At 43.3% G+C, this 15327-nt stretch overlaps 1 protein-coding gene across 1 annotated transcript in view; it reads right to left on the reverse strand.

Annotated features, from left to right (window-relative positions):
* The window catches only part of PGAP1 (post-GPI attachment to proteins inositol deacylase 1), a 49246-nt gene extending 34739 nt beyond the window's left edge, over window positions 1-14507 (reverse strand). Inside the window, exon 1 of the mRNA XM_056861360.1 lies at window positions 14409-14507. Coding sequence (XP_056717338.1) covers window positions 14409-14441 — 33 coding nt within the window. The 5' untranslated portion in view covers window positions 14442-14507. The remainder of the gene's footprint in view (window positions 1-14408) is intronic.
* Between the last annotated feature and the right edge of the window lie 820 nt (window positions 14508-15327).

A 15327-nucleotide genomic window follows, 5' to 3' on the forward strand; every position in this document is an offset into this window, starting at 1 on the left:
CCTTCCTGCCCTCCCTATCATGATCTGCCTAAGCTCACAGAATCACCATTGCTGACAGATGGCCAACTAACCTCTGCTTAAAAACCTCCAAAGGAGAGCCCACCAACTCCCAAGGAAGCCTGTTCCACTGAGGAACCACTCTAAGTATTCCACTGAGGAATACTGACTGCCTACTTTGGAGAAGTTCCAAGGATGACTACGGTAAAGATCCTACAGCACTCTGTGTACCAGAAACATACAAATGTTTCCCCCGACCTTGGGAATGTCACTTTATCTAATTAGCTTAATAGGCTTACACAATAAACAAGCGTCAAGGACAGTGAAATTGAATTTGTTTCACGTCTGCTGCTTTGGCACCAGTCACTGGTGAATAAGATGAATACTGGGCCACGTATAAATTAAAGTTGCATTAAATGTCCATAACAGCGTAAGATGGAAGCTTTGCCTTTTGCTAATGCATAAAATGGCACAGTTGCCTCAGATTTTAAGAAGCCAGCTTGAAAGACGTTTGCTCCAAAAATGCTACGATTATTCACTCTGTTTATGCCAATGAAAGAGCGGCTCCCCTAACTACTTTAATCCAAGAGCATGACCTTCACAGACTTTTGAAGATAAGCACTCAGTACCATGCCGTGAGTACAATTCCAGCTCTATACATTCATGTGGGCACAAAGAGTATGGCGATATCTTGGAACTGTTAATATACATAGGCAGCATGCATATTGATGCGAGATCATTGGAGCTAAGTTAAATAGTAGAGGAGAGCATACACCGAAGGCTTTAACCAATGTTTCTCGGAAATCGATTTTCTTTATATGGTCATTAATTACTAAACTCGGGAATCGATTTCCTTTATATGGTCATTAATTGCTAAACTAGCTTCACTTAAACCCATGGATTTTAAAAAGGGAGGGGAGAGACCCAAAGTGGTCAATTTCTCATCTGTTGGGTTGAGCCAAGTTGGCCTAGCCATCAGACTGTGAAGAAAATTGTTCTGATTGCTGGTGAACTAAATTCAAATTCTAAAAGCTGCTAGCCAGGCCAAATTTACAAGCGATGTAAGAACAGCTTCAAATCTAATAGCCATAGAGGGTGCACACCTAGGTACCATAAGAATTGTTCTCAGGAACCTGAATTGAATAAGTTCGATAGAAGGAGTAGCCGCTTGTATCCAAACCGGAGCTACATATAGAAGCTGGTTAGTAATCTTAGTGGTAAATAGTTGGAGCCCCGCTGGAATATTCTGAGCTCCAATCATAATTATTTTTAAGGTTGCTCCAATCTCCCTTTTGGTCTGAACTAGGATAGAGTCAATATGCATTTTCCAACATAATTTGTCATCAAAAATTACCCCCAGGTATTTATACGACTGAACTTGTTCAACTTTATATTCTCTTATCACTCAGCTATTTAGTGGCTGAGAGACAGTTCCAAAAGAAATGATTTTGGTTTTATCAATATTTATAGACATTCCATTTTCAAACCACTATCTAAATAATGCCCACGTTCTTTTTAATCCCACCTTTGTTAATGAAATAATTCATATCATCTGCACATTTTAATGTAGAAATTCTTTCATTGCTCAGTTTAGGAGCACCTCCACTCTCTGCCTGAAAAATATTTGTTTCATCGTTTAAATACAAGTTAAAAAACAAGGGAGCCAACTAGGGTTGCCAACCTCCAGGTACTAGCTGGAGATCTCACGCTATTACAACTGATCTCCAGCTGATAAGAGATCCCCTGGAGAAAATGGCCGCTTTGGCAATTGGAATCTATGGCATTTAAGTCCCTCCCTGAACCCCACCCTCCTTAGGCTCCGCCCCAAAAACCTCCCGCCGGTGGCGAAGAGGGCTCTGGCAACTCTAGAGACAACATACAACCCTGTCAAACACTTTTACACACTGGTATATCTGAAGTAAGATGACCAAACTGATTATAATGTACATGTGTTGTGTTACGTTAAAGTGACCAGATTAAAAATAAAAGTCTGAGATCTATATTATACCTTAGGAGTTTAGACCTATTTTCTCACATGACATCTTGTTGATTGAAGCTAGAAATCAATAAAGGTCACATGTAGAACACTTCCATGGCCTTTAACATATTTATATACAAGAAAGCTTAGGATATAGCTATCCTTTCTGAACCCTGATTGCTCTTGGTTTATTATAGATATTCAGCTCTGTCTGATAGAAGTCCCAGTAGATGCATAAATCTTCCCTTTAATTGACTACAGAACCATAGAATCAAAGAGTTGGAAGACACCACCAGGGTCATCTAGTCCAACCCCTGCACAATCCAGGAATTTCACAACTACCTATCCCTCCACACACCCAGTGACCCCTTACTCCATGCCCAGATAATGGCCAAGGCTCCCTCCCTCTCATCATCTGCCTAAGGCCATAGAATCAGCATTGCTGACAGATGGCCATCTAGCCTCTGCTTACAAACCTCCAGGGAAGGAGAGCTCACCACTTTCCGAAGTAGCCTGTTCCACTGAGGAACTGCTCTAACTATTAGAAATTTTTTCCTAATGTCTCTTTTGATTTAATTTCAACCCATTGGTTCTGGTCCGACCTTCTAGAGCAACAGAAAACAACTCGGCACCCTCCTCTATATGACAGCCCTTCAAGTACTTGAAAATGGTTATCATATAGACTTGTGGGCCTATAATTACTGGGATTTTCCTTGAGACCTCTTTTGTAGATGGGAATGACAATATATTTTCTCCAAGCTACCGGCATTATTCCTGAAGGTGAATAAATGGGCAAGTAAGAGAATCCACCTCTCTTTAAAAAAAAAAAACAATGTATCAGGTATATCATCACCTCTATGCACTTTGTAAATTTTTAGCTTTGTAATTAATTTCTCTATATGAGAGGTTGAGACTAGAGGCCATTCTGGTAAGTTTCTTGCAGCTGTAGCAGACCTAACTTCTTGCATAGAAATTGAAAATAAAGCAGCCAAGGGTTGTTCCCACGCTAGGGTTGTAATATGGTAATTTGACACCGAGTACAATGCTGCATATCTCTCACGAATAACCTCCCCAAAGAGGTGTGAATCATTTTGTCTGGCAGCATAGAATAGCTTATCCCATCTTTCTCTCATATCTCTATTGTTACGACTTTTAATTTCTGGCTTCAGTTTAAGTTTAATCACATAATATTCCTTAGGAATTTCTCTCATTCCTCTGTCTCTATAATCTTGACAGATTACAGCTAACTGTTTTTTTTAGAACCTTCCATAAATAAATGTTTGAAATCAGCTGTGAAGCCACAGGCAGAGGAGCAAACTGCGGACATTTGTGAAACTTTTATGAAGTTTCTCTGTCCAAAAGAGTGCAGGTGGAAACTGATGAAGTAGCAACATGGAAATATAAAATCTTGATCTCTGTCTTTTAACAACTCTCCTCCCTCTCTGCCCTAAGGTCAAAACCTTACACGCATGCCATGTAAACGCCTCGTTGTCTGTGTATGTGGGTTCCCGGCTAACCTCTCTTTGATGCTCTGGAAAAGGAAGGAGACCTTGGCTGTTACCGCACTAGGTATTCCCAGCGATGTTTCAAGAGTTTGGAAATGTTATAAAAAACATAGCTTTAAAAAGGTTTTTGGATGCCACAGCTAAAAAATGGTTGGAAGACATCTTCACAGCTAAAGGGGCCAAACAAAGTGCGAACAGTATTTTTTATAACAGTTTCAAACTCTTAATACATCAGTGGGAATACATAGAAAGTGCAAACAGTATTTTTTATAACAGTTTCAAACTCTTAATACATCAGTGGGAATACATAGAAAGTGCGAACAGTATTTTTTATAACAGTTTCAAACTCTTAATACATCGCTGGGAATACCTAGTGTGGTAACAGCCCTTATCTTCACTTTAAATCCTCTCAACAGCTCTTACTCATTACAACCAATACCACAGTAACATCAGCACATACACAGCTAATACAGAGTGGCAGGGTTCCAATTAAATATGTGTTATTTTTTTAATATATGAGAGAAAGATGCAGAGAGATGACTGATGTAGATTTATATATGTATTTTTTACCCCCAAATTTCAGCCAGTTAACGACAACTCCATAGGGTTTTCAAGGCAAGAGAGGAGTAGAGGTGGTTTTACATTTGGGGAAGGGCTGTAGCTCAATGGTAGAGCATCAGTGCTTGGCATGCAGAAGGTCCCAGGTTCAATCTCCAGCATCTCCAGTTAAAGGGACTAGGCAAGTAGATGATGTGAAAGACCTCTGCCTGAGACACCGGAGAGTCGCTGCTGGTCTGAGTAGACAATACTGACTTTGATGGACCAAGGGTCTGATTCAGTAGAAGGCAGCTTCATGTGTGTTCATTGCCTGCCTCTGCATAGCAACCCTGTGCTGCCTTGGCAGTCTCCCATCCAAGTACTAAACAGGGTTGGCCCTGCTTAGCTTCTGAGATCTGATGAGATCAGGCTAGCCTGGGCCATCCAGGTCAGGGCACATTTATATGTACATGTGTATATGTATGAGAACAAGTCAGCATTCAAATAAGCTGCCTCTGGGGCAGCACAGATTGCTTTGTAAGAGAAAACGTAGGCTAATTAGATCAGGGACAGGCTGGGTGTAGTCTTACACGGTCTACATTTTCTAAAAAAAATTTAACTAGAAGACTGCATACTCAGGAACTCTTGACAGTTAAGATATGATTAAACAATGCTGAGCAACCCCAAGTACACAGTGTAGTATAACACCACAAATGCTTTAGGGCTCACCTAACTCAGATTTCTGGGTAAGAATCTCACAATTAGATGGTCTATCAGAAACTGGCCAGAGGTTTACCACCTTCCATCCTTCTGCTAGATTCCAATGAGCCACAGCGGCTTATCAGTTTCGTCATTTCATATTTTTGTCTTTTACGTTATTTTTTAATGGGATCCCCTACCCTGACTCTCAGGATACTATTGGCAATAACTAAGGTATGTTGGTCAAAACATGTACAAAAAATCACAGCAACTATGCCCAAAAGCTATTAAAGAATAATACTCATATACATTATAGAAGTATATGTATTAAACTGAAAAATAAGAAAATGACCTGGTACAACATCAAAGTATAAGCACAAATATCTTCAAATACAATAAAAATACAAACCTTTATATTCAACGCTGGGAGCCTTCAGACTGTTACTGTATTTGAAGATATTTCTGCTCATACTATGATATTGTACCAGGTGATTTTTTTATTTTTCAATTTAATACATACACTCCTTTAATGTATATGAGTATTATTCTTTAATAGCTTTTGGGCATAGTTGCTGTGATTTTTTGTACATATGCTAGATTTGCAGCACAAATTGTTTCTTTTATTACCGGTCAAAATATGTATGCAGGTACGTGTGGAATTAAGATGAAAAGCAGATGAATGATAGTAGTTGAATTATCCATTCCTTGTTGTTTTCCAACAAAATAAACTTGTCAGAAGCTGTAAAGTAGAAAGAGTTGATGCAGTGCAACGTACTGGTAGAGTTTTTCCAAATCTTGAATTCAGCCCGCCCTCCATTTTTGCTATCTTTTGGGATTCCCCCCAACCATCTGCATTACAAATGAATGTGCAGAGTTGCTTGCATTCAATCATGTGGACAAAGCCTGCCATTCCACTCAAGAACCTGTGCACCACGATAGTAATCCAACACTGGCATCTGAAGAAGCACAGCGCCGAATCTCTTTGACTTCCTCCTGAAGCCGCCAAAAACTGGACGGACGAAACAGCGTCTCCTCCTGAATCCCCTTGTTTCCAAGCCACATGGAGATGATAGTGTAAGTTGGTACAGGGGGTTCCACAAATCTTATGTGGATTTTTGAGGTGCAGCTACCAGAGGGCGTTCACAGCAGTGGGGAAGACAGACAGCATCTCTCAAGACCCCTCTTCAAGGCTTGCACATACCCCCATCTGAGCCAATCCCACAGCCTTAGAATCACTGCTCTTGAGAATAAACAAACCCCCCAAAAGACAAAAACCTTCCCGCTCCCCAGCCCCTGACTTTCACAAGGAGAGAATACTGGCCTTTCTTAGAGGTAGGTGGTACGGATTCCCAACATGCGAGGCACTTTTAAAGTCCCTACATGAATAATTAATTCATTGTTAATGCTAAGAAATCTCGTATCACTATTACGTAATACTCCCAAGGCAAGTGAGGTTTCCCTATGACAAAATTTACTTTAACAGTAGTATTTTAAGGAATGGCTGGGGGTTACCGCATTATGTATTCCCAGCAATGTATTAAGAGTTTGAAAATGTTATAAAAAACATCGCTTTAAAAGGGTTTTTGGATGCCATGGCTAAAAAATGGTTGGAAGACGTCTTCACAGCTAAAGGGGCCAAGCAAAGTGCAAACAGTATTTTTTATAACATTTTCAAACTCTTAATACATCGCTAGGAATACATAATGCAGTAACCCCTGCTCTCTTGTTGAGTACTAGCAGTTCGACTACCCAGCGTTAATATTCAAATGGAAAATGACTAGTCACTGTCAAAACCGAGGCTGTTTGAGAAGTGTTTTGCTCTCACAGCAGTACTTGAATGTTATCTAAAGAGGATAATTGCTTAAATGGTTTTGCTTATTGTACTAATCCCTCAAGTAATTAAGTCTTTACAGTCTTTTCATCACTGGCTAAGGGCTTTGTGTCTCGTCTTCTTCAAACCAATAGGGCTGGATTTCAAAATAATCTTTTACTTTTTGTGGACAACTGCGTTGTCATCCCTGACCTGGATAGCCCCAGGCTAGCCAGATCTTATCAGATCTCAGAAGCTAAGCAGGGCCCTAGTTAGAATTTGGATGGGAGAACTCCAAGGAATGCCAAGGTGGCTGCGTAGAGGCAGGCAATGGCAAACCACCTCTGAATGTCTCCTACTGGGTCGTCATAAGTCAGCTGTGACTTTGCAGCGCATGCACACACACATGTTGTCATAGGTGTCCAAGTTAATCGCAACTGGCACCAGCTATGTGAACCAGGACTTGAGCTCCAGAAAGCAACATTGGGGAAGGGTTGTTGCTCAGTGGTAGAGCATCTGCTTGGCATGCAGAAGGTCCCAGGTTCAATCCCCGGCATCTCCAGTTAAAGGGACCAGGCAGGTAGGTGATGTGAAAGACCTCTGCCTGATACCCTGGAGAGCCGTTGCCGGTCTAAGTAGACAATACTGACTTTGATGGACCCAGGGTCTGATACAACAGAAGGCAGCTTCATGTGTTCATGACTGCATAATTCAGTTTAGATATAACCAGATTAGTGCATTCCTGATGGGAAAGTTGAGCAGCAAGGGGTTTAGCCACAAGCATTTCTATTTAATAATCTATTTTCCTCACATAACTGTCCAATCAAAATTGACAACCTAGCCTGATAACATTTTTTTTCTTTTCTTTTTTTAAACCTTTATTGAGGGATTAAGACAAAATCTATTCCTAGTTAGCCAGGAAAGCTAGCTTGGATGCTTTTTTAAAAATCCAACCAAGGGATCTGCTACATTCTTTGATACCAACAATTTCTACCTAGGTACACAATAAACAACATTTGTAACATGAGAATGAAACTTTTTTCTGGCTCTGCCTACAAGAAAGGTGTATTAAGAAAGATACTAAACAGGAGCTCATTAAATTCTTTGGGATCCTGTATGCTTTGGCTGCAATCCGGTGTGTGTGTGTGTGTGTAATCTCCTTAGGAGCCGGCATGACCCTGTGCCAGCACGAGGCCAAACGCGCTGGCGTCCAGGAGCCATGGAGCTCACCTAGCCCCGGCCATTGGTGCAGCCATGCCAGGAACTAAATTCCAGAACAGAATAGCCACGCCGGCATGGGGGAGGCGTCCCCGGGGGCAGAGCTGCCTTTGGGCAGTTTCCTAACCCCGTTCACCCCGGGAATGCCCCCTTGAGCGGCGACGGGGCTGTGCCACCTTTTTTGGTGGCACAACCTCGCTTTGTGCTATTGTGCATTTCCCCCAGTTTTCCTTTTTTAAAAACCCTATTCCCCCTCTGCAGCAGCCAGGAAGCCTCTGAGGAGTGTACACGGCTCCGTCGCTCCCGGCTACCACGAATCTACCCCCCCTTTAGGAATGGGCTGCCCATCAGCTAAGTTGAGGCTACTGAAAACCTTTGACAACCCACTCCGGTCTAACCAGATTTACAAAGATGGTTTAGCTAACGCAGGTGTATCACTAGTTATTATCAGCCGGTTCTTCTGGAAGATTGACCCCAGGACTGTGCAAGACATTAGATTCAAGCAACATCTACAGGAGCTACCACATAGCTGGTGTTATCGCCACTCTAGTTTTCAGCACTTATTTCAGAAATAACCGGGGGGGGGGGGAAGGGAACCAATCACATAGTAGATTTTTGCAGAATCCTCCAGACTCCTGGCAGCCCACGATGGAAGAGATAACAAGTAGTTAAGATGCTAAAAGTGAGCAGGGACTGAATCGAAGAAACACTTCAGTGCCATGACTCGGCCCAAGGAGCACACAAAATAAATTATGAAAGAGTGTTGAAGAGCATGCACAGAGTGTCCCTTCCCGCTTAGAAGCAACAGCCTCTCCCTCTCACCACAGCTGAGTTCCCACGCCCCTCATTTCAGAAATGAAGTATCAACATTCATAAGAGGAGTCTCAAAAGTTACAATGTTGAAATAAAAGTTCATTAGTTCAATATAACTGTTTTCCTAACTGGTTCCAATATGGTAGTGGTGGAAAGTGCTATTAAGCCGCAGGCAACTTACGGCAACCTCATAAGGTTTTCAAGTCAACAGATGAACAAAGGTGGTTTGCCATTGCCTGGAGAGCCAGCGTGGCGTAGTGGATAAGAGCGGTGGACTCTAATCTGGAGAACCGGGTTTGATTCCCCACTCCTCCACATGAGCAGCAGAGGCTAATCTGGTAAACTGGATTTGTTTCCCTGCTCCTACACATGAAGCCAGCTGGGTGACTCTGGGCGAGTTACAGCTCTCTCAGCCCCACCTACCTCAAAGGTGTCTGTTGTGGGGAGGGGAAAGGAAGGTGATTGTAAGCCAGTCTGATCCTTCCATAAATGGTAGAGAAAGTCGGCATATAAAAACCAACTCTTCTTCCTCTGCTGAGCAATCATGTGCTTGCCTTAGCAGCAGGATGTGTAAAAATAATTGATTTTATTTAAAAATTGAATTTTTAAATTTAAATCTGATTTTTTAAAATAAAATGCTTTTTGAGGAAACATCTATAGTTTTCTAGATACATTATAGTTCAAATGTTATTCAACATGTAATAAGGATTAGTTTTTAATTAAGCTTCATGAGGCTGTATATTTCTTCCAATGTTTAAATTTTTTGGTAAATGAATTCCATTAATCCATTCACAATGTAAGATTATTTAGGGCAATTTTTCTATCTAGAAAATATAATCACAGAGGCTTGGTTTTGCAGTTCTCAAAACTGTAAATTTGTGTCTGCAGAGATAACATGCCTCTTCTTCACTGCAAAAATGTTATAAAATAAACCTACAGAGCTGAGAAAAAGGCCTTAATCCCACCGTTCTTTTGCACATCTATGTACACAGAATCAACCTGTTAACTCTTAACTGCTACGTTTCAAGAAGTTCAATGAATATAAGATTGTTTGGAGTGGAATTCATGTGCACAAGGAGCTAAGTATGAGAAGGGAGGGGCAAGCAGTAAAAATGACAAGTGAAACCTTTTGAGCAGAATACTCCACAAGTCTTTATGTAGAAAACCATGATTTAAATCTAGTCTTACTGACTAGTGATTTAAATTGTGATTTAAATCATGATTTAAACCGACTTGATTTAAATCAAATCCACCCTGATTGGCAGTCTCCCATCTGAACACTAACCAGAGCTGACCTTGTTTAGTTCCCAAAATCTGACGAGATCAGGCTATCCAGGTGATCAGGGCAGTTCCAATCTACATGGTATATAATCCCCCCCTCTGTATTCAATAAAACTCCTGTAGCACAGACACTAACTCTTTATCTACTAAAACATCTTGGCATCTTTTATCTCAGGGAACTTGCTCTTTAGTTTTTAGAAGCACGGTTAATTTTTTTTAGAAGAAACAAATCAATGCACTTTAATTATCAGATAACCATCTCCCCTTTTTCTCCCCTTCAACTTGCCGCAAAGACAATGGTATTTATAGTCGGTACACCCACACATGTTGCATGCGAAACCTAGCTATTAATGCACTGAAGAGCTGGAGGATAAAGCAGATTTCATCACCCAAATTACAACCAGAGTCGGGTGTGGGAGAGTGTGTGGGTGCCTTTTCCCAGAACGTCTTGAATGCTGGCAGCAGTTTACGAGGATGAAGTTGGTTATTGGTTAGTTACTACTTGGATGGAAGGCCACCAAAGAAATCCAGGGTCGCTGAGCAGAGGCAGGCAATGGGAAACCACCTCTGTCAGTCTCTTGCCTTGACCTGGATGGCCCAGGCTAGCCTGATCTCTTCAGATCTTGGAAGCTCAGAAAGGTCAGCCATGGTTAGTACTCAGATGGGAGACTACCAAGGAAGTCCAGGGTCACTCTTCAGAGGCAGGCAATGACAAACCACCTCTGTGTGTCTCTTGCCTTGATCTGGATGGCCCGGGCTAGCCTGATCCCATCAGGTCTTGGCAGCTTAGCAGGGTCAGCCATGGTCAGTACTGAGACAGAAGACCACCAAGGAAGTCGAGGGTCACTGTGCAGAGGCAGGCAATGGCAAAACCACCTCTGTGCATCCCTTGCCTTGAAAACCCTGGTGCAGCTTGATGGCACTTTTCCATCACCATCAAAGTACTCAGCCTCTACTACAAGCTCAGAAGTCCTGCCCCCAATGGTACTGGTCTTTTTAAAGTAGGTCCCACTCCTCAAGTGGAGCATGTCCACAACAGGTCACACTGGGGTGACAACCTCTTTTTTTTTTACCTTGAGAGGAAAAAAGAGAACAGAAATAAAAGAGAGGGCAGATAAGGCCCTAAATGGCTCGGGACCAGGGTATTTGAAGGGCTGCCTCCCCCCGTACAGTCCAGCTCACTAATTAAGATCTTCTTCCAAGCCCTGCAGAGGGAGGTGGTAACCAGAGACAGGGCTTTTCCAGTGGTGGCACCTTACTTTTGGAACCCCCTCCCCCTTGAAGTCCACCGGGCACCTTACTTTCCCTTAAGCATCAGGCCAATCCATTCCTTTTTATCCAGACTTTTAGCCAAGGGATTCCATCTTTGAAAATTTTTACAGTCTACTTCTAGAACGGCAGGCATTTTATGAATACAGTTTTAAGCCGGTGAACCGTGTTTGATGCCAATACTTTGCTTTTATAGATTTTTAAAGTATTGGTAACTCTTGCATTATCATTTTTACTGTACTGTTTTTGCTCTGTGAGCGGCCTCAAGCAGGTGTCTGAAGAGGCAGCATATAAATTTCTAAATGGACAGGCAATTAGCAAAGGTAAAAAGTATAAGACAGTACAAATAAATATTAAAAAGTGGTTCCACTAGCATGGTTTGGAATTAAAAGGAGAGCCCGAAGGTCTGGAAAGATTGCATCTGATCATCTTTGATGTGTTCTCCCAGAAACGTCTGAGTGATAGGAACAGGCTATTTAAGAACTCACTGGTGGCAGAAAAAGAAAAGAGGTTAGGCAGCATGCTTTTTTAGGGAAAGGGAAAGTCGTGCTGGTATGCAGGCGAAGAGATATCTTCAGGGCTCATAACATTAAAAACTGCTTAACATGGCTTAAATTAAAATGAGAAAGATACCAATCAGCAACGGTGGTGTTTAATTTCTCAAAAGAAAAGGTGCCAGTCTAGAAAAATGTGTCCCCTGATAAGCATGATCCCTGGCAGGGGAAATAATGCTGTCTTTTCTCTTGTGTGTGTGTGTTAAGTGCTGTCAAGTCGCTTCCGACTCATGGTGACCCTATGAATGAAAGTCCTCCAAAATATCCTATCTTTGACAGCCTTGCTCAGGTCTTGCAAATTGAGGGCTGTGGCTTCCTTTACTGAGCCCATCCATCTCTTGTTGGGTCTTCCTCTTTTCCTGCTGCCCTCAACTTTTCCTAGCATGACTGTCTTTTCCAGTGACTCTTGTCTTCTCATAATGTGACCAAAATACGATAGCCTCAGTTTAGGCATTTTAGCTTCTAGGGTCAGCTCAGGCTTGATTTGATCTATAACCCACTGATTTGTTTTGTTTTTTGGCAGTCCACGGTACCCATAACACTCTCCTCCAACACCATTTTCAAAGGAATCTATTTTCTTCCTATCAGCTTTCTTCACTGTCCAGCTTTCACACCCATACATAGTAATAGGGAATACGATGGCATGAATTAATCTAGTCTTGGTGGCCAGTGACACATCCTTACACTTCAGAATCTTTTCTAGCTCCTTCATGGCTGCCCTTCCCAGTCTCAATCTCCTTCTGATTTCTTGGCTGCAGTCTCCCTTTTGGTTGATGGTGGAGCCAAGAAATAGAAAGTCTTGAACAATTTCAATTTCCTCATTGTCAACCTTAAAGTTGTATAATTCTCCTGTAGCCATTACTTTTGTTTTCTTGATGTTCAGCTGTAGTCCTGCTTTGGCACTTTCTCTTTTAACTTTCAGCAGTAGACGTTTCAAATCTTCACTATTTTCTGCCAATAATGTAATAGAAAAGAGTGCAGGAGCCCCTTAAAGACTAGCAAAATTTCTGGCAAGGTATGATCTGAAGTGAGCTGGGGCTCACGAAACCTCATACCCTGCCAGAAATTTTGCTAGTCTTTAAGGTGCTACCAGACTCTTGCTCTTTTCTACTGCTGTAAGAGAAAAGACAGCATTATTTCCCCTGCCAGGCATCATGCTTCTCAGGGGACACAGTTTTGTTACTGACAGACTAACACAACTACCCATCGTGATTTTTCTCTTATAGGAGGGAGGGAGGGGAGAGCCCATCAAAAGCATTTTTTTTCTTCAGTTTTTCCTTGCAACAGTAGTCTATAACAGATTTAGTTTGCAGCAAGGCTGAATATTGCTACAAAGGCTGAATCTTGTTACAAACTAAATTCTGGATGAAGAGGCAGACTTCCCCGTTCAATATAGGATTTGCAGGACCCACTGATATACACTGGAATAAAGCCCTTTGATTTCAATGGGGTCTACTCTTAAATCGTGACTTCCAAAGAGGAATCCCTACAGCAGTCCTGGGATCCTAGTCCAGTCTGAGCTTACCAAAACAAACGGGCTACCAGAGTTAACAGCAGGCAAGAATCTACCACATATCCATCAGTCTAGGACGCCACAAGTCTTTTACTCCCAAGCAAGCCTGCTTTAGGAGTTGTGTGTTGCAGCAGAGAGAACCAGAAAAAAAAGTTTCCTGGAGTTTAAAACAAGGTAATACAGAGGGCTAAGCTCCATGTATGTGTGTGTGTGTGTATATATATACATACACACACACACACACAGATATACATATACACACACTCATATATATATGTATATATATTAGTGTTATATATGTGTGTTAAGGTGCATATATATGTGTCAAGGTGGAAAACCACTCTGCAATAAGTTTGGACAGAGCCCCCAGACCCCTCTCCTGTGCGGATGCTCCGGCCAGCACAGCTGCTGCCCCTCTCCCGTGCCCAGCCCCTGCCAGATTTCGCCGGGGTGGGGTGGGGTGCGGGGAATTGAGAAGGAAACTCTGCTGAGGTGCTCCTTAAAGCACACCTATATATGCATTTGTGCACCTTGACACATATATACGGAGGTCAAAACAAGGTAATCTAGAGGGCTGAGCGCCACAGATTAGATAGATACACACACACTTGCGTTAAGGTGCATATATGTGTGTCAAGGTGCACAAGTGCATATACCAGGCAAGTAGGTGATGTGAAAGGCCCTTTTGTGCCTGAGGCCCTGGAGAGCCGCTGCCGGTCTGAGCAGACAAGACTGACTTGGGTGGACCAAGAGGGGTCTGGTTCAGTAGAAGGCAGCTTCATGTGTTCATGTATGTGCGTTAAGGAGCACAAATGCGTGTGTGTGTGTGTGTGTGTGTGTGTGTGTGTGTGTATATATATATATATGCATTTGTGCTCCTTAATGGGCTCATATATATGCACGTGCACATCGACACATGTATATGCCGCTTAACAGGTGTGTGCGTGTGTGTGTGTGTGTAGGTGCATATGCATGTGTTAAGGTGCACACACGCATATATACATATAGACGTGTGTGTGTGTGTGTATACACACACGTGTGTGTTCCTTAACCCACACATCTCTGCACGCTCCTTAACGCGCGCGCGCACACACATGCCCCTGTGCTCCTTGACCCGTAGAGAGAAGCAGAGGACCCAGGAGAGGAACCGGCCTTGGGTATGGCCCGCCTGCAGGGCCTCCCCTGCGCCGGCCCCGCTGGACGGAGCCCCCCCCCCGCCCACTCTCCCGCTCACCAGGTACTCGGGGTGCTCGAACATGTAGGTCATGCTGCAGCGGTTCTCCTCGTAGAGGAAGAGGACGTCGCGCAGGCCCAGCGCCGCCAGCGCCGCCAGCGCCCCGCACAAGGCCGCCGCCGCCGCCCCGGAGCCCGGCCCCATCGCCCGGCCAGCCCGGCCCGCGCACCCGCCACTCCGGCCCCTCCCGGCGGCGGCCCAGCGCCACACCGAGGCGAGGCGGGCCCGGGGAGGGGCCTGGCGGGCCCTGGGGGAGGCGCCAGGCGCCGTTGCCAGGCGCCCGGGGCCGCCATCTTGGGAGGGGGCGGCGGCGGGCGGCGGCGGCGCCATCTTGGGGAGGTCGGGGTGGCGCGCAGGCGCGTCGGGCAGGAGGGGAGGCGGGGGGGGAGAAAGCCCTTTGAGGGAGGGGTTGCCAACCTCCAGGCGGGGGCGGGCGCTCTCCCGGAAGGCAAAGGTCCATCCCGATTTAATCAATCTCTGGATTTTTACGGGAGGGGAAACCTTTTTTTTTTTTAATTACGTAATTGTTAATTAGAAAAAACGAAACAGGATGTAAGAGTCTTAAGTGATATGTACGTGTGTGTATGTGTGTGCGTACATATATATATATGTGTGTGTGTGTACATATATATGTGTGTGTACATATGTGTGTACATATATGTGTGTGTGTGTACATACATATATGTGTGTGTGTACATATGTGTGTGTACATATGTGTGTGTACATATATGTGTGTGTACATATATGTGTGTGTACATGGGTGTGTACATATACGTGTGTGTACATATACATGTGTGTACATATATATGTGTGTGTGTACATATATATGTGTGTGTACATGTGTGTGTGTGTACATACATATGTGTGTACATATATGTGTGTGTACATATATGTGTGTGTACATGGGTGTGTACATATA

This window comes from Euleptes europaea, chromosome 15 (genome assembly GCF_029931775.1).
Source record: "Euleptes europaea isolate rEulEur1 chromosome 15, rEulEur1.hap1, whole genome shotgun sequence".
NCBI classification, from domain to species: domain Eukaryota; kingdom Metazoa; phylum Chordata; class Lepidosauria; order Squamata; family Sphaerodactylidae; genus Euleptes; species Euleptes europaea.